The sequence below is a fragment of the Calliopsis andreniformis genome, chromosome 6 (assembly GCF_051401765.1).
Source record: "Calliopsis andreniformis isolate RMS-2024a chromosome 6, iyCalAndr_principal, whole genome shotgun sequence".
NCBI classification, from domain to species: Eukaryota; Metazoa; Arthropoda; class Insecta; order Hymenoptera; family Andrenidae; genus Calliopsis; species Calliopsis andreniformis.
In genome coordinates, this window is record NC_135067.1 from 13428701 (window position 1) to 13447429 (window position 18729).

At 41.3% G+C, this 18729-nt stretch overlaps 2 protein-coding genes across 2 annotated transcripts in view; one reads left to right on the forward strand and one right to left on the reverse strand.

Moving 5' to 3' along the window:
- LOC143181140 (uncharacterized) overlaps nucleotides 1-6803 on the forward strand; it is a 42008-nt gene extending 35205 nt beyond the window's left edge. The window contains exons 2-5 of the mRNA XM_076381395.1: nucleotides 144-269; nucleotides 3018-4961; nucleotides 5670-5868; nucleotides 6609-6803. Coding sequence (XP_076237510.1) covers nucleotides 146-269; nucleotides 3018-4961; nucleotides 5670-5868; nucleotides 6609-6657 — 2316 coding nt within the window. The 5' untranslated portion in view covers nucleotides 144-145 and the 3' untranslated portion in view covers nucleotides 6658-6803. The remainder of the gene's footprint in view (nucleotides 1-143; nucleotides 270-3017; nucleotides 4962-5669; nucleotides 5869-6608) is intronic.
- Nucleotides 6804-6862: 59 nt separating this feature from the next.
- Nucleotides 6863-18729, reverse strand: part of LOC143181139 (uncharacterized) — an 82913-nt gene continuing 71046 nt past the window's right edge. The window contains exons 4-7 of the mRNA XM_076381394.1: nucleotides 10765-12616; nucleotides 9909-10471; nucleotides 7475-7595; nucleotides 6863-7221 (exon numbers count right to left, since the gene is read on the reverse strand). Of these exons, the coding sequence (XP_076237509.1) occupies nucleotides 7185-7221; nucleotides 7475-7595; nucleotides 9909-10471; nucleotides 10765-12616 (2573 nt within the window). The 3' untranslated portion in view covers nucleotides 6863-7184. The remainder of the gene's footprint in view (nucleotides 7222-7474; nucleotides 7596-9908; nucleotides 10472-10764; nucleotides 12617-18729) is intronic.

Below are 18729 nucleotides of genomic sequence, written 5' to 3' on the forward strand. Positions count from 1 at the left end.
GTACAGTTCTGATGTTGTTTAAGTAGTTGAAAAGTAGTTGGAATAAGGATTTGTTATTGTCGAAGAATAATGGTGATTGTAGAGTGAAGTAGGTACCTTAGTGATTTGGAAGTAATTGAAAGGAACTGGACATTTCATTTCAGAAATGCGTTGGTTTCGTGGCCACGCCGAGGCGCCAAGACTCTTAAGCCTAAGTCCTCTCCAAGCTGATGAAGACCTTGACGGAGCATCTTACCACTTCCATGCCGCGTCTCACAATCAGTACAGAGGTAAGAATCGTGAGAAAGCGCCGATACAATTGCACCAGTGCTAAAAACAGGATGCAATGTTGACTTTCATAATGCGGATTACCATCATTCTGACGGTGTTAATTAGCGACTCGAAAACCGAGCGTTATGTGTTCTCAAAGGTGAACAGTTTTAGCTCCCTTCTTAAACTTTAGTAGTTGCACCAGAAATTGAAATACTTCAACTAAAATTAAAATCCTGCATAATATTATTTCAGAAAAAGTCTTCTGTGTTAACAGAGCACTGTGTTACTTTAGAAATCTTGGTTCTAATATTTCTAAGACTACCTTAACAGTTTGATCTACTCTTTACCTCTCATCTAATTTCTATTCGCAAAACGAGGTAAATTGCTTGTCAGTTGGTTAGTTATCGCGTTAAAGGAATCCTACTTCTGATATTTGCCTGATTGACTAGGACATTACAAAGCAACGACGAGATTGGCAGGTGCATTCTCTTGTAACAAGCAATTCCAGTGTTCTTGCGACGATGATGGTAACGTCGCTAATCTCACTGTGTGTTTACGCCGCCGACAAACGAACACCTTCGCCGGAAAACCGCAGTGTTAGTCAGCGCATTTCTATGAACGACTGTGACAACATCGTTGAGGTTTTTGGCGCGAAGTGCGACGAGAGAACGAGTTGACCCAACGGTGCTTCTATTTTTATGGGGATCCAATCAGCCGCTCTGATTCCTCTGCAATTTCTTGCATTCAGATTAAATTATCGCGTCGTTCAAACAGGACCACTTCAGCGTATCATTACCTTGCACTTATCGCGCTTGAAATAAGGAACTCTATACAACGAGCAAAATTCATTTTCTTTAGCTAACGTTTAAAAAGTCAATACTGAGAAGGTCGTATTTTACAAACTGCAATCCAAGCGAGAGGTATTTGCTAATTTCCAGCAGAATTATGTCAATTTCAGCGGATTTCTTTGCGGTGAGAGGCATGCTTTACGATTTCGTAACACTTGTCGTTTAGAAAGAATTATTTAAAATACTGTCGGAGAAGTATTGCATAACAGCAAGCATTCTTAAATTATTTTTATGTCTCTTTCCGCAGTTTGTAATTCGAATTTTTTTCCTGGTAGAAAATGGAACAAATTCCTAATGATTTATATTTTAAAAGTGATGAATTTAGATTTCTAGATTTTACCTATTTTATTTCGTCACAGTCACTGTCCACTTTAAGTGAAATCGTCCTTTTCCCCTTTTTTCTGTCCCATTAGTTTGTCATGTTACATTTACCACGGAAAAGCGATTCATTCCATTTTACTTTGCAACGCTTTCTTCAATCCTTTCTAACCTTGAGGTCTATTTATCGTGCAACATCTGCGCTCTCTATCATTACCGTCGATGCACGAAAAATATAGATACCAAGTAAACCTTGTTTCCTGTAATTCTGTTAGCTTGCTCTAGTATTTACTTCAAGCATAAAACTATGCAATTTCAGGTATTTATGCAACGCTAGGATCATACTGTAAAATTGCACTCCTAAATCAATTATCTGCCCTATTAATTTTTTGTGCCTCTGGGTACAGTATTTCTTTAATTCAAATTGCTTAATATCCTCTGAACACGCAACTTATATTATAAAATTAACAGAATTACTGCCAATGTTTACTACTAGAAATGTATTAATGATCAGATTAGACAGGAACACTTTCAAATTTAAATGAACACAGTGATATATGAACAATTTTGTATCCAATCTGAGAAACTCTTATGACGAGATAATTTCTTGTAATTTATAACTCAGATTCGCGATTATGATTTCCAAGAATTGTCTTTTAATGTAATAAATGAGAGAAAAAAGAGATTTTAAATATTATATTAAATCAGTCTTTCATTTTCCATAAATAAGAATATTGAATTTTGTAGAAATAGATGCTAAATCAATTTGTGCGCTTATTTTATTATTGCAGTACTTATAAACTGCAACGCTAATTAGGATAATTGTATTTCACTGTATGCAGCACTTCCGATTCCATCAGTCCTCTTCCTCCATTTCCGTCTTCCACCTCCCGTACTATTTTTACTATCACTCGAGCAACGTGCTCATGTGGATTGCTCATACGGGATGTCCTGCCTGCCACACATCCTGCGGCTTGAGCCTCTGCTGAGCCTCATATAATGTCATGCTTCACGGAAAACAATCATTTTCGTCTTGGCTCTCACCGTCAGACTGAGTTTCGACTTCGCCCGCGACGCGTGCCTCGCGATATCAACGAAGACGTATCGCGCGAACATGTCACACGTGTGGTGTGATGGATCCACTTTGTGCGTGAATCACTCGAAGAACAATTCGACCATTCGACGCTTAGTAAAATGTAATTCGCATTATTGGTTAGCAGTTGTGTTGCTGGAAGCTGTGAAGTGAGGATGAGAAATGGTACTTGATGAATTGAGAATTCTGTTTTATAAGAAGCATGTTTATCAGTTATGTGAGATTTTTCTTAGAAAGCTTGAAATGTAGGTTAAAGTTCGTGTTCTAGTTTTGTGAAGTAAGGTGGTCTCAATTTAAAGAAAATTAGAGTTCATTTTTGAGTCAATTTTGAGAAATGAATGAGTTTTAAAAATGCTTGACATTCAAGGTAAAATTCGTAGAGCCTAGTCTTCCTTTCAGTTTCCAACAATTACTTCTGCTACTGGTTCTATAATAATTATTAGAAAGAACACTGTACTGTGTACTGCAAGCTGAATTTCTTAATTACAATTATTTCTCTTCAACAGACATGTCTCCAGTACGATGGGCTCGCCGAAAATCCTCGAGCTCTGAATCAGAAAGGAACTGCTACAACGTGCAGACATCGCAAGTGACGACCGAGCGGAGTCCCACGAAGAAGGACAAGAAACGAATCCAAGAGGAAAGACGAAGAATCTGTGAGAAACGGAATCCCATCCTAAACAAAGTGAAGAACACGAAACTGAGCTTTTTCAAGGACCGAGACTCCGATGACGATGACCAGGAAGAAGAAGACGACTCAGAGAAGCTTCAATTCCGTTCCATGTGCGAACTAACTCAGCACAGTCTGACCAGGAACGAGTTTCGCAGATCAGTGTGCGAGTCAGACCTGAAGGAGATCATAGAAGAAGAGAAGACTCAAGCGAAGAGGAAAAGACGCTCGAAGTCTCAAAGTAGACTACCTTATAAAAAGCAGCAAGAAGAACGTTTCTCCTTCCTGGGTTTTCGATCCTCTCCCACACCAAAGCCAGCAGGATTACCAAGGGAGAATATCCTCGAAGAAAGTCCCAGTCAGCAGGCTCGCAAATGGAGGAAGAGCAAAGAGTTCATTCAGGACTATCCCACCCCTGAAAGGCCTGCTAACCCAGACCTAGAAGTACCCGCCAACACAGAGGACCCAGCGTTCAAGGACGGATCTCAGTTCGACAGCATAACGCCCTCTAGTTGTCTGGCAGCGAAATTCAGAGCGATGCAGGATAGGTACCTGAAGAGCTCTACGAGTAAATTAATAGCAAAGATCTACAAGAAGGAAGGCAAAGACAGAGAAAGAAGAAGACTGAGGAGTTTCTCTTATGGAACCCTACCTGGCCTCGAGGAGCTCAGAACAAATCCTTTATACGAAGAACAGGACCAAGATGATAACGACTCTGGTATCCTAGACAACGATTCCGCTACCAGCTCCCTCCTCGACGACAGATGCAGCAGCAGTGCATCTGGCCTGCTGACTGCTGTCAACGATTCGTCACTGAACTCCCCTCCCCAGTTACCACCGAGGAAGCCCTCGTCCTCTACCATGGATGTAGAGAGGACAGCCAGGCTGTTCTCCAGCCTCGATATTTACTGTGGCAAAACCGAGGGCAGGGGTTGCAGGAGGGATATATCCAGGGTGAGCACTCTGGAAGACCCTGTGAGTCAGATCTGCCAGGCTGCCAATAACGAGTTAATAGACCGAAGGGAGAAGGAGGATTCTAAGCCCCCAGATAGGAAAGACGTCGTTGAGAGACTTGAGAGTAGGGAATCCACGGGGTCAGAAAACAGTCAGAGTGCTCAGTTACCTGTGATCAGGAACAGACCATACACTACTGAGATGATGGTGGTGAAGCTTCCCAGAGAGAGCTCTGACCAATGTCTGGGGATCTTCATCGCTAAAACTGCGGAGTCCAGTCCAGGGTATTTAGTAGCCCACGTGGTGCCCAATGGATTAGCTGATAAAGAAGGTACCTTGAGAATAGGCGACGAGATTCTGATCGTTAATGGTAAAAGACTACGAGGGCTGAGTATGGCTGAGGCTAGGAAGATCCTTGGGAGTGGTAATGGACCTGGGGAAGTGGATATCGTCGTCTCGAGGTACACTGCTGTGGACCAGTCTCCCAAGAAGCTGACAGAGAGCAGTGTTGACTATGAGAACGTTCACATGGAGAATGGGCATGGGGTCATCGTCGAAAATTCGCCCAGGTCGCATTTTAGGAAACACCAGACGAAGCACCATCGTGAGAGGAAGAATGAGTGCACCAGGTCTAACTCCACGGAGAAGACTGTCACGAGTGTTGATAACAGTGGATCGCAGAGTGTCTCGAATTTTTGTACTCTACCTAGGAGACCGAGGAGTACTGTCTCCACGTTCCTCACAGTGGTTTTTCAGAAAGGTCCTGGGAAGAAGTCTCTGGGATTTACGATTGTAGGCGGAAGCGATAGTCCTAAAGGAAGCATCGGTGAGTTGTTTTGTGATATTTCTGTGGAGATAACTTTGTGTGAGATGTCGTTCTTCTTGAAACAGTGAAACCTCGTTAAATAATCTAATTTCACAAATATACTAAAATATTAGAAAATTTTCTATGACAAATACTAATACAAAATATACATTTAGAAATATACATTTCAAGTATTCAATTACCTATGTCTTGTATTGTATGCTGCATATGTAGCAATCTGGCTTGGATGTTGTTAGGATGATATTTCAAGAAAACGACATTTCATGCAAGTAGAATACATTTTAGTATTCCTAATTTCATGATTAGTATTATGGTAAAAGTAAATGTTTGAAATATTTCTATGGTGTCGAATTTAAGTGGACTTTCGTTTCGAAACATTATTTTAATCATTTCAAATTCGTAACCATAAAGAATTTTAATTTCTTACAGTCTTATATATACAACAACTGCGTCACTTTGAATATATAACATTAAAATCTTGCTACAGGCTAATACTGCATCGTTAAAAATTAATCGTAGATGCTTTCGGTTGCTCGTAATCTATGTACATACAATTTTTATTAAATACTCGTCTATAAGCTGTTTATTGTCTGCAAGTAAATATAGTCTAATTAAGCGCTATCCTACCGTTGCTATTCTCTACATGTTTCCAACTACTTGTCATTCACCTTAGACAGGATTTGTAACGATATTGCGTTTCTGTGATAGGTATCTTTATAAAATCGGTATTGCCGGGTGGGCAAGCCGCTGAAGATGGCCGTTTGCGCGCAGGTGACGAAATTTTGGCAGTGAATGGCCACGTCTGTCACGACTTGACTCATAGAAAAGCTGTTCAGCTTTTCCGCAATATCAAAACTGGACCAGTTGCCTTACACCTTTGTAGACGCGTCAAAAACAAGGAATTACAGTGAGTACAACTAATATTCAGTACTAATATGAGATCCTGCAAGAGATTTTCAACTACCTTCTACGGTTATTAATAAACTCTATATCTATATATTCTCTGCTAAAGTGATTATGTATCGTATATTAATATAAAATTAGAAACGTATTGAAGTTCAAGTGAGTCTTGTAAAAATTTTTATTCTAACACGTATCCAGCCTTTAATCCTTCTTTGATAAAATGCGCAGAGAAAAATTCGGGAAAATGAATAAAGTGATGTCTCTTAAAATTGTATGATATGAAAGTCTAAAATTGTCACACTCTAGACTTGTGATAATGGGACAGCACATTGTTGAGTACGGTCCTCAAATTTTTTCTATATGATATATTTGATGTTGCAATACCTCTTTGAAGTATAGACAGTCTTCGAAAAACATCAAAGAATACTAATACTAAATTACGTATTGGGATTATTATAGTAGTCTATGAACTGCAGTTTCTAGAATGCAGTCTCTAAACTTCATCTTTCTTACTAATATTCTGAACACTAAAAAATTTCAGAAAATACATATTTTGTACAAACATGTTTCACAAAAAACATTCCATATAAAAATGTTCTAAAAATGATATTGTTATATTCTTTATGAGGTGAAACAATTTACTATTTGATGAGGAATTAAACGAGCTGGATACATGTTATATAGACGAATGAAAAAATTCTGGTTTGATGCAAGATGGCTAATTTTCGATTGATTATGTTTCAGGGCAACGAAGGCCAAGTCGTGCGCAGATCTCTTGCTCGTCGACGCCTAAACATGTATTGTACAAGAAAATTTGTAAAAAAAAGAACAATAAAGAAAAGTCCGCACCTTTGTAAAAAATAAACGCGGTGACTTGTATATATTGTAAATTTGTAAAGTTTCTTGGAAATAAAATTATTATTTAATAATTTTTCAATATGTTTTCGTTGTCTGTTGCACGTAACCGTTCTGCAAGAGAGTTATACCCTCGAACACCATAAAAGTACGTCCTCTTTATTATCCTTTATAATAAAAAAAAGTCGCATACAATTGTTTCACGTTTCTAACGTATCTGTATAAAATCTTATAATAATAATAATAATTAATTTGAATAATAATAATAACCATTTCATAATAAACTTACTACGATGCAACTGCGGTACCGCGATAAATAAATTAATCGAAACAAACGTTAAAAATCGAAGATTCGTTCTGATAGACTAGAATCCTAAAACTTCGTACGCAGTGGACGATACAGTCGCTTAGAATTATATCGAAAGAGCACTTCCGGTGGGCAGATTCGTCCACATCGCCTACTCTTCAACATGGCGCGGATTTTTGTACGTTTTTCGGATACCTGAAACACAGAATATTAGTATTAGACTAAAAATTAGTTGGTGAAAAGTTCTAATTACTGGGTAAACTGGCAAGATATTTTTTAAATTCTTCTGATTTATGTAACAGAATTTAAGAAATTTTAATATCAGTAGTTTTCTTCAAAATACAACGCCATGCTTTAAATTTAGAGAGTAGATTTCATAAGATCATATATAAAAAAATGACCCTGACTTTTCTAAATAATTTACACATTATAAATTTGTAAGTAATACCTGTGCCTCCTCGTGATTTCAAGCTCGACAGGACCTTCTCTTACCGCCTTAAATAATTCGATAACTTCTTGATGCGTGTATCCACGAAGAATCTTCCCATTTAGACTCACTATCTCATCACCTGAAACAGGTAACATAGATACTCAACTATAGATACTAATTTTTCAGGCTCGTATTTTATACATTCTTTCAATTTCTATAAAACGAAATTTCAAATAAACATTTGACTAAAATTAAGTACATAATAGATGAATAACGATATGATCTTCTATTTAACTATCAATTCTCCAAATCGATTCTTCAAACAGCATAGCCCAATATGAACCAATTTCGTTTCAAGCTTTTATTTCCTCTGAAGAGCCTCTCTTGTCCATCTCCCACCCTCTCTTTTTGCCCATCACCCTGTACAGCCGCAAAATAAAATTCAGTTCGTTTCACAAATACCCAGGAGACCCGCTAACGCATAAGTTCCAGATCGCAAAAATGATCGATGGGTCGCGTCCACGTCATAAAGCGAGGCCATACCTCAAACCATTCGCAGCAGCCTCGGCCTTTTTAGCGGCAACAGCGGGAGATGCATTGCTCCTGCGCTTATGCAACTGCAACGACCGACGATCCGTTATACAAGCATGCAGCCAGGGTGCAGTGGTACGAGGAAACCACGGACACGTCGCGTGCTCGTAAAAAGCGTCGGGATCGGTTGAAACTCGAACCGTGTTGCGTGAAACCTGCCTATATAACGTGTTGCCGCCTACCGCGACGGGAGCCAGGCAAAAATCGCGTAGGAGACGAGACGACACGCTTGTGCGCGAAATTCGATTCGACGTTAATGCCACGATCTCGCGAGTTGCACTTTTCTCGGGACTGGAAACGGCTCGCGAGCCTCGCGTTAACACGCACTACTGATACCAGGGAATATTGCATATAACTTACTACTGGTCGATTATTACGCGATAATTTATTAGATAAGGGTGAATTTATGCAATGGAATGCTGATTCGATTATAGAGAACGATTCATGATACGTAGAGATAACTTCAGGGGTGGAGTGTAATTTTAGAAGAGCAATAAGAGATCATATATAAGTTTAGAGTTTTCTGATATTCAAGTTTTTAGTTATTCGAATCTTCAAATATTTACATCTACGAAATTTCACGTTCTTCAGTATTCAATTATTTAAATATCTCAGTATACAAATATTTAAATTTTCAAATTTCGAATTATTCAAATTTTCAAATATTTAAATATTTTAATATTCAAATTTTCAAATATTTAAATATTTAAATATTCTAATATTCAAATTTTCAAATATTTCAGTTACTGGAATTTTAAAATTTTGTAAAACTAAATTTTTTAGTTAACTTAATCTTCAAGTAACAATTTTAACTATCTCACACAATGATGGGCGATTAGAAATGCCCAAATTTCAAAGCACAAATATCTGATACTTCTACAATGAGGGGCTTCTTTGGATGGGTTCAAGAAGGTTCGTTAAAATCTCTGACTAGGTGTCTCCCAATCAGCCCTATTCGCTGCCACACTTTCTACCTGGCGGAACGAGAATACGTCGCAGATTTCATTTATCTCGCGGGACCCTGGCAGAGAGCGACCAAGAGAACGCTACGAAAGATCGCGCTGACAAAGCTGACAAGTTGGCAAGCGTCGTTCAGTGGCATGCGAGCTGTTACAAAAGCCACGGAGGGGAGGGTCAACCAAAGAAGAAAAAAGACAAAGGGAGGAGAGAGACAGGGAGAGGAGGAAAGCGAGAAAACGAAGCGATGGAAAGGAAGCAAAAGGGGCGAGATGTGGCCGCTGTTTAGAAATGCACGCGACGTGAGGTGTCGGATTAAAGATTCGAGATGTGTCCGAGGCGTCCACCGCGTGAATGCACGAGCAACGACACGTACGTGACCCATCGACGCGCTCCTCCCATATTCGCGCCAAATGGACTCTCTCCCTGATCCTGAAATAGTGAACTATGTCGATGGGGAACGAGATCCTTGCGCGATCCAGACTAGGAATTCGCGATGGATTGCGTCACTGTGAGACTGGAACGGTGACGCGAGAGATTACGTCCTAGATACGCTAGGCTGTAAAAGGAACTGTCGAGGTCTCGGGGAGATCCTACTGCGATCTTCAAGGAATTGCTAGGACCTGTTGATCTGCGTGGGAATAACTATATTGCTTCGAAATTGGGATGAGGTGAAGGATAGATACAAGTGAGAACAGAGACGTTTTGACTTGTTTCAATGGTACTTGTCAGCGAACTGTAACTATGAAGATATGGACTATCTACTTATGAAGCTACTTATGAAGCTACCCATAAAGCTGCTTACGAGTGATAGTTCAGAGTACAAAATCTGAGAAACTATATCATCTACTAATATACAGACTATCCTCCTACTAGTACAGACGAAAGAAATATGCGAATTTACCTTGGAACAGTGATTTCGAGACGTCAGCTTGGCCTCCAGGGAAAACCCTCCTAACGAAAATCCCCATTTCACCCCGTGGACTGTCCCTGCCTCCCACGACGCTGAACCCGAGGCTAGGTTTCCCGTAGCCCTTCTCGAACTTGGCGATGTGCCTGGTTATGTAATGCTGCGGCTCCGTCGTCGACTCTAGGCTGTTCTCTGCGCTCTTTCGTTCCTTGGACAAACAGGAAAGTGGCAGAAAGTCCGGCCTTTTGGTCGAGTGTACATTTTCCTCCGTGGTGGGCTTGCTCGATTTCTCTGACTGCACACCCTGCTTCGTTTGACCGTCGATCAACGACAAGTTTGAAAGATTCTTCGCGTTTTCCAGGTACTCGAACTCCCCAGGTAATGTCGGCGGACTGACATACACCTGCGGCACAGTCTCCTCGTAGGCGGTAATTAAACGTATCTTGTTACCGGTGAAGGATTTCAAAAAATCCTGGACCTCCTCCAGACTCTGCAGAGTCCTGAGCTCCTTGCCCTCGACCTCGACGATCTCGTCGCCGAGCCTCAGTCTCCCGTCTCTGCGAACATTGCATGGTTTTATACATCACGTTATGTGGAACCCTTGACCTCCTTAAAGGTACGGTTTGAGTGGTTTAGAAATTTATTGTTGGAAGGTCAGGTTGAAGATTGTTCTTTGAGTATTTGAATATTTGAGAATTTGAAGGTTTGAGAATTTGAACATTTGAATATTTAAAAATTTGAAAATTTGAACATCAAAAATCTAGAACATTAGAATATTGAAATACTTGAAGTATTTGGACGTTTAAAAATTTGTACACAGGAATATTCAAAAATTTGAAAATTGACCCACCTATGAGCAATTCCATCACTCTCCAACTGCACAACGATATACCGCATCTCTCCCAATCGTTGCTGGGCTAGTCGAATACCTAAACTCTCCTTGGGGTCCCTCTTGTGAAGTTGGACCAGTCGACACCGCCTGACCCTCTTCGGAGGCTGAATGATGTCACTAAGGAACCTAGACTTATCCTGCTGCAGTCTCATACGGTGCGGCGAGATGTCGACGGACTTGGGAGGATTCTGCATAGGGGTCAGCCCGTTACCGCAGACAGGGAACTGTGAATTCATGGTAGCATCGTCGTACGTCTGGTGAATACTGGGCAGCATTCTGCCAGAGTTGCTCTGATGCCACCTGAGTCCGTCTATGCCATCGTTCAGCTCGGCATTCCCTGCTCTAACGGCGTCCGTTTCAGAATTCTTCCTCGTCCTAGTCTCGTGGCTGGCCTCCTGGTCTTGGCACTCGCTCGGCGTCGAGCTTCTGATGGGCTTCTCCAGCTCGGAGTCGACCACGCTGCTGGTATCCGAGCTATCCGTGCACTTCAGGCTCAATCCCTCGTTCTCCGAAGCAGCGGCTGACTCTCCTCTGGGCCCGTCACTGTCGTACCCCGACTCGTTCGAGCTTACGTAGTGAGAGGAGAGCCTTTGCTCGCCGCTTGGCGCTGAATTCCTCCTGTGATTCCTGAGCGTGGCGACCATGTCTAGGTCGACGTTCAGGGAGGACGTCTCGGAGAACCTGGACTCATTGATCCTCCCAGGGAAGTCCACTCTGTCCTGGCTATGATCAACATGTGGGACACTAGTGTTCCCTCGAAGGGACATGGGGCTACCGTCGTAGGAACTATAGCAGCCATTGTCCTCCTGCTGGAAACTGTCATCGATCCTCTCTAAATGGCTAGGGTTCAGGCTATACCTATCTGGTTCACACCTACTGGAGTTCTTGCGAAACTCTACGTAAGAGTTTCGACCAGACTTGGGAGTCGAAGGCTCCTGACACTTGCTAATGCTCCCTCTACCCAGATTGCTGTTCCTGGCACGTCGTCGACCCAGGGTGGTCGTCCCGTTATACGTCTCCTCTATCTTCAACGTGGGGAAGTGCTCCTCGGAGGCAGTCTTGAATAATCGTTCGTCTTTCGACGCGAACGTGCTGTGACGTTCTTCTGGCAGGACGGAAAGTTTCGATCGTAGAAAAGCGTAAGGGAAGCTAGACTTCTTCGCCTCCTTGAAGTCGCAGCTGCTGCTTTTCCTCATCGACGGTTCGTTTCGTGACTGTCCAAAGTCGCAGGAGCTGAAGCTCGTCATTGAAGGGCTACCCAGGGGATACAGGGACGTTGACCCAGTACTGATGTGGTCCTCGAACACATCCTCGTTCTGGCGACCAGCCAGGTCGTCGCAGGACACGGTCTTGTCCTTACGACTTGAGATCTGCAGGTCGATCCCTTCAGAAGGATCGTCCCCTTTCACGTAGGTTGGGCTGGTGTTCAGCTGGCTGGTGCTGCAGCTCCTGAAGAGATTCTCTTTCTCAGAGGACTTCATCCTGTCGTCGATGTTCTGAGAACGCCTGTTGCTTCTCGCTGAGTTCAACATCCCCGTGGAACCCATGCGGATGAAGAAGGATTTGAAGGGTGACGGTGATCTGTGGAACGTTCCCGGTATTCTCTTTTCCACTTTTGAATCTAGCTTCACGTCTAGTGGCTTGTCCGCTTTCGGGGGGATATTGTTGTTGCTCGTGCTGCAGTTATTGTTGTTGCTGCTTCCGCTGTCGGATCTCTCGGAGATGGAGCAGATTGTCTCGCGGGAACCAGCCCGCCGGAAGGAGTCTATTTTCTTGCTCATCCTGCGCCCCCAGACTCCGAAACTTGAGCCTGGAAGGTAAGAGGAACCATGAGAACATTCTCGTTGAAGAACTTACTCTTAATCTCATTAAATCTAAATGAAAATTTAATCAATTTAAATGATCTAATATTTGAGTAATTACTATTTAACTTCAAAGTATTAGAAACTTAGCAAACCTATTTTTAATAGTAACATTCATAGAAAGTACATGGGTGAGGACAAATTGTATGATAACTTCTACTACCAATATTTCCCTCATATTTGTCCTGAAGTTTCCATTAAAAGATATGTAAAATACCTTGTTAACGATGCCATATTCTTTTTCTATTCTTTCACCTACTACTTCTAATCATTCTCAGAATCATTAATATTTCCCATAATAATTCTGGTTCTAACATTAGAAACTCGTAACTCTTTCACGATGAACATCATCTCATGTACCATTTCAGGAGTTGCTTCAATAGCAAACTCCAATTAGAAAGATCGTTTCACAATGTACACCTAACCTCGATCTATAGCCAGGAGCCAGCGAAAAGACGCGGGGAGGCTCAACGTTTTCCGGAATCCAGTCGAGTAGCCACGTCTCCAGTCGCGTTCCAATAAGGAGGCAGAAGAAGAGTCGGTGGCAGAGATACCGGGCCATCCTCGCGCTACGAAAAACCACCCAGCGGCATCCGTGTCCGCGGTCGACATATGGTCGCCCCCAGGAACGAGCAAGAGGAAGCCAGGCAACAGGGACGCCAGGCTGCTGGTCGGCCCGGTGGTTCCGCGTATTTTGGGACTACTTTTTCGAGGTGTCACCCTGGTTAACGGGGCCAGGCCATTCGCATCCTATACGATCGCGAACGATTGTCAGGCCGCTCAGGTATCGGGTACACGTGTTTTGCGATAACGCACGCGGCGGCACGCAGCCAGAGCTCAACTACCGGGTTGCGATATGGCCTCGTTAAGGTGACACGTAATTAGAGATCAGGCAGTGAGCTTCAATTGTTTCTCTGATCGTTTCGAGTCTCTTTCCTTTTTTAATGTCTTGCTTAGATTAGTCGAGTTACTGGAATTCAAGCACGTTGAATGTAAGTGATTTGAAATAGCTTGAGAGATGTGAATCTGTCATTTTACTTGACTTGAAACATCCTTTCAAGTCTCTATTTTGTTTAGGCATGTTCAGATCTGTCAAGTTAGTTGAATTCAAGTAACTTGAGTTAGCTGAATGAGGATTTAAGTTTATGGCGTTAACGTATAGATACTTTAAACACCATTTGCGTCTGTATTTAAACTGAGGATATTCATATATTTATGGGCAATTGAAATATAGGGTGTTTCATAATTCATGGTATGTAATGGGTTAGGTAGATTCTATGACTGGAAATAAGACAAAAATCAAGAATAACGAAATTGGAGCTTCTTATTAGGTGCTTAGGTCTGTTACAAAATCCGTGTACATGATAAAACAGAAAATATCGATCATCTGCAAAGATATACGAAGTATCTAAAGTACAGAGTATAATTATTTAGCAGGGGAATATGTGTTTACTTAAATTTAAGTGAAACATAAATTAGCATAAACAATTCAAAGTTCATTCATAGTCCCTTATCACAGCACGCCAAACAAATTGAGTCTAATTTCTCAAAGTTTCTCCTTCAGAAACACTATACAAATCTCAGTGACTCTAATCCAAACTGAGACTGCAAACATTTTATCTTCCCCATCAACTAAATTAATTAAACACCATCAAGGCGAAGAGACATTATCATTTATTCACCCTCCTTTCAAAGAGATCGTATATTGATATCAGCCTGAACGCTGTCGCGGCGCATTTGTATCGTGACGCAAATTGAAAGATAAAATGCCAGCGATGAACGACACAATGGCGGGGCGATAAGTAATTCTTCGAATCAATCTTGCTGGACCGTAATAGGGAAATTCATTACGAGCCGAATGCAGCGTGACAAGTGCAATGCCTTATACTCTCATTAAGGTGACGAGTTGCGTCCCGTGGATCGAAGCGTGTTTGCATGCGCGCCTATCGTCCTAGTGTGCCAAGCCTGAGCGCGATGACGCGTCGGCGTCATTCCTTTATCGTTGATTAATTAATTCCTTAATTAATCAACCACGGGAGGGGAATTCGACGCGGCAATAATTACGTTGTGCTAGGCAGGCGAAAAATGATTACAGTTATTCTTGCTCGTATGAATGCGGGCATCGAACAAACATTAAGGAGATTGGCTTTCGTGTCGGGGCTGCTTGATTGCGATCCTCCGCGTGATACGCTCGAGGGTAGATTACGATAGAAATTCAATAATGAATTTGAAACGTGGACGTGAGAAATTGGAACACACTTCTTCGCGCTAAGCGTGTTTGGAATGTGATTTAGCTTCCTGAGGAATTTAAATAGCTTTGTATAGCTATTTTCGAGTATGTGAAGAGAATAGAATCACGAGAAGTACTTACACACGTGTTTCTTTATTTTAAATTTTTTATGTTATAGATTGAGTTATACTTGATTGATATTAATATCAATGATAATGGATGGCCTCGTTGACTCTCGTTAGGAGAATCCAAAAGGTTTAGAATGAAATTAATTTTCTTTTTAAGAGGGAGGTTCGTTGTAAGGTAATCTTGTTGACATGGAAAATGCATTTGCGCGAGAAAACGTTCTCCATTATAACTGGACACGTAACGACAGCACATTAACGTTTTAATTAATTAATCGTATCGTGCGTATCCTAGCGTACCAAGATGATGGCAACATGATGAATCCGTTAAGTTGATGCGAATTTAATGAACAGTTCAGGGAAAAATACCGCGAGAAAACGTGAGAAAAACGTTTACCTAATTAACAATGTGCTCAAGGGTAGTTGGACGTGCGATCAAATTAGATAGTTGATTGATTGCTTAAAATTAGTCAACATTGTAAACTCATTTACGATTCAGCTCGTGTGTACGCTTCTATTTTATACTTACTATGGAATATAGATAGCTGCTTATTACCTCAATAATATTATACTACTTACAATATTTTATATCAACTCTATCACATAAAACCGTACAGATCACATTTTTATGAAAAGATGTAAATATTGAATACTATTACTAGAAGTCAGCTAAATATAAAATACTGCACAAGGTTTAAAAATGCCACTTTTATTTCTCAAAATGCTCATAGAATCCTGAAACCTCAAAATGATTACTACTACTGACTGCAAATAAAAGTCTCAAATTATCAAAACTATTGCACACACAAAATCCAGAGTTACCCGACCGTCTAGCTGCCTCACACTTCTTCAGTAGCACTGTTCTCTCATGTCAGAAGTTCGCCATCGAGCCCTATCCACGAAGAACCCAGCAAATTGAATTAACGCCGCGTAATTCAATTACCGCGCCCTGCGCGTTCAGCCCTTCGCCCCACTTATTCAACTTTAGAAAACCTCGGCGTCGGGGTGCACGAACAGTCGAAAGAACGTCGAAGAAAAGGCTCCGCGACTCGTTACCCATAACCCGCGTGGAACTGTTCCCAGCGAGGAGCAAGGATGCCAACTGCGAGATAATCCGCAATTTAATTCTAGAAGAAGGCGCCGTGGCACGGGCAGAACCGTGGCCTATTAAACCAAAGCTGCGACGACACCGCGGCGCTATTTTACACAGATTTCAAAAGCCATCCGCGCGCCTACGCGCGAGCATCTCGCTTTCATCATTTTCGAAATATCCGTGAACGCTAAATACCGCTAATGCCACGCCGTCGACTGCTTCATAACTTCGAGCTCGGCTCGTTATTGTACGAGCAGTAATGCAAGCCTGCTGATTACGAATGTTTTCAATGACTTTTTCGACGAATAATATTGTGCTTCGACTGGAAATAACTATTTCAATGGGAAATCGTTTAATTGGTCGGTCTGAGAGCTAGGCTATCGATAGGTGGACTTCTGTTCCTATGTGAATTGATTATGGCTTGAAAGCTTCTATTTGATTTTAGTAAACATCTACAGTGTACAGTATCGAGAGAAGACTTCAACTTTAGAGCTTGAGAATATTTTTCTGCGTCGATTTATTTCAAATCTATACCTATATGAATAACAATACACATACAATATATATATATTGTACATTAAATTCATATGTGAATTCAACATCTCTTAAATAAAATTATTTCTCAATTTTCTGAAATATTTATTCAAAATGGAACACTAAATGATGCTGCTCCAAAAATATCTCATAATGCATATCAATTTTTAATTTTTATGTGTTTCCTTAAAACTTCACGCGGAAGTTAAGAAGATTAAAAATGTGACGCGTGCGCAGACAGTCGCGTTCTAATGAGGAGCCTGACCCGCGATGCGATTAGTAAAAGGATGCGAATTCCGAATGTTAGCGGAGCTGTTCTCGCCTCTATGGGGGAGACTACGATGCTGAACACGGAGAGCAACAGTACTTCGTGATCCGTTTGCTACGAAGCAAAGGACACCGAAGTCATCAGAGCATGGAGCTTTCTGTTCGAGGGCACTTAGACTCGCTACGTCAGGAAGCGGTGTCCTCCGTGAGTAGTGGTCAAGAAAGAAAGGAACAGATGTACGTGACACCGATATGATCTTTTTCTTCTTCTTTCGCAAAACTTCTCTCGAAGATAACGCAACGGGGCAAGCTTTGAAATCATGAGTAACTTCCTCTGATATGTATGTAAGAAACACAATTTCAACAATCGTGGAAAGCCTATCTACTTGAATCCACCTGACTTGAAGGGATATGTAGAAATAAGAAGATTGTCTTAACTTCTTTTGAAATATACAGTTATTTAATACAGTATTCCAAATGCAAGAATTTAAATTAAGCTTGAATTTGAAACCATTTCAAATATGTGGAAGTTTTAAATATTTTTCTCATAAGTGGAATCCAGAAACACGGCATATGCTTTCGGTTGCAAGAAAGTTGTATTCACACATGGGATAAGGCGCGAAATATGGAATTAATATGCAGACGGTTGAATATAATTTCGCCAGGTGACAAAGTGTGAGTTTTGCCTGACGTCCATAGCAGTGGAACAGTTTAAACGCCTGTTGCATGCAAGTCGAGCTTCCTGGCGCGTCCCCAAGGGCGCATTTAAATGTGAAAATCGTGAAGTTCATGTTCCTTCGTGTCTTTTCCCCAATCACCATCGTCCCACGCTTCGAGACTCGTTCTGGTTCGAACGTGCGTTACATGCGCGATTCACCGACTTTGTAAATGAGACACTTTTGTTGCTGATCGGAACATAGGCTGCACACCGTGACGACCAAAATGGTACCCTTGGTTAACTGTACTCTTTTCAAGCCCGTTATCACGGCTGACAATGAATACGTTTACGTAGAACGTGAGGGGGATCATAATAATTAAGGCAACACTTTTCCCCCTTTCTTAAAATGCGAGAGACGTGAGTCAAGAGAGATATAATTGTATTCAAAAATTTTTATGTATTAATTTTATCATTCTTATGGTCAATTTTCGAAATATAATATATAGGTACTCTTTGTCAGAAATTTTCATAACTTTAGGAGAGGAAAATTGAATAAATGAAAACTTTCGTCATAGCCATCGTGTACAGAAGAAAGGATTGTGCATGCACTGAAACAAAGACCCCTCGGAAACGATGACATCCCGTGTGAAGAATTAATTAGGCGCGGCGTACCAATAAACGAGGCACACCTTGTGCAGATATTAACATTTTCACGATTGCAGGATGTAACTCTCGTGCAAATATTCACATCTGCGTACCAAAATAAATTAAATTCAGGAAACTGGTCAATTAATTTTATAAATTGCAGTTGGTCTCTGATCTAGCAATCTAGATAGCTACATTCTCGATGCACTTTCTACTCATCTAGTGTCTACTGTCCTCAACCCCTCCTTTTACTTTATCAAAACCATAGAAAACAGAATTACAAATAAAAACTTCTGTAGGCCATTATCGTGTGAGGGCCACCTTGCACCTGAGCAAACCTTGAGGATTCTCTGCATCTGCTGTGGTCGCGGTGTAATAATTTACAAATTGCGCAACCGTTGCATCGTGATGCACCAGCAAGGGACGCCTGCGAGAGAGCCGCATTCCTATATGTGCCGCGAGAGCGATCCGCTTCTTCGACGTGTAGAAGGCCGCGAGAGATAAGTCGG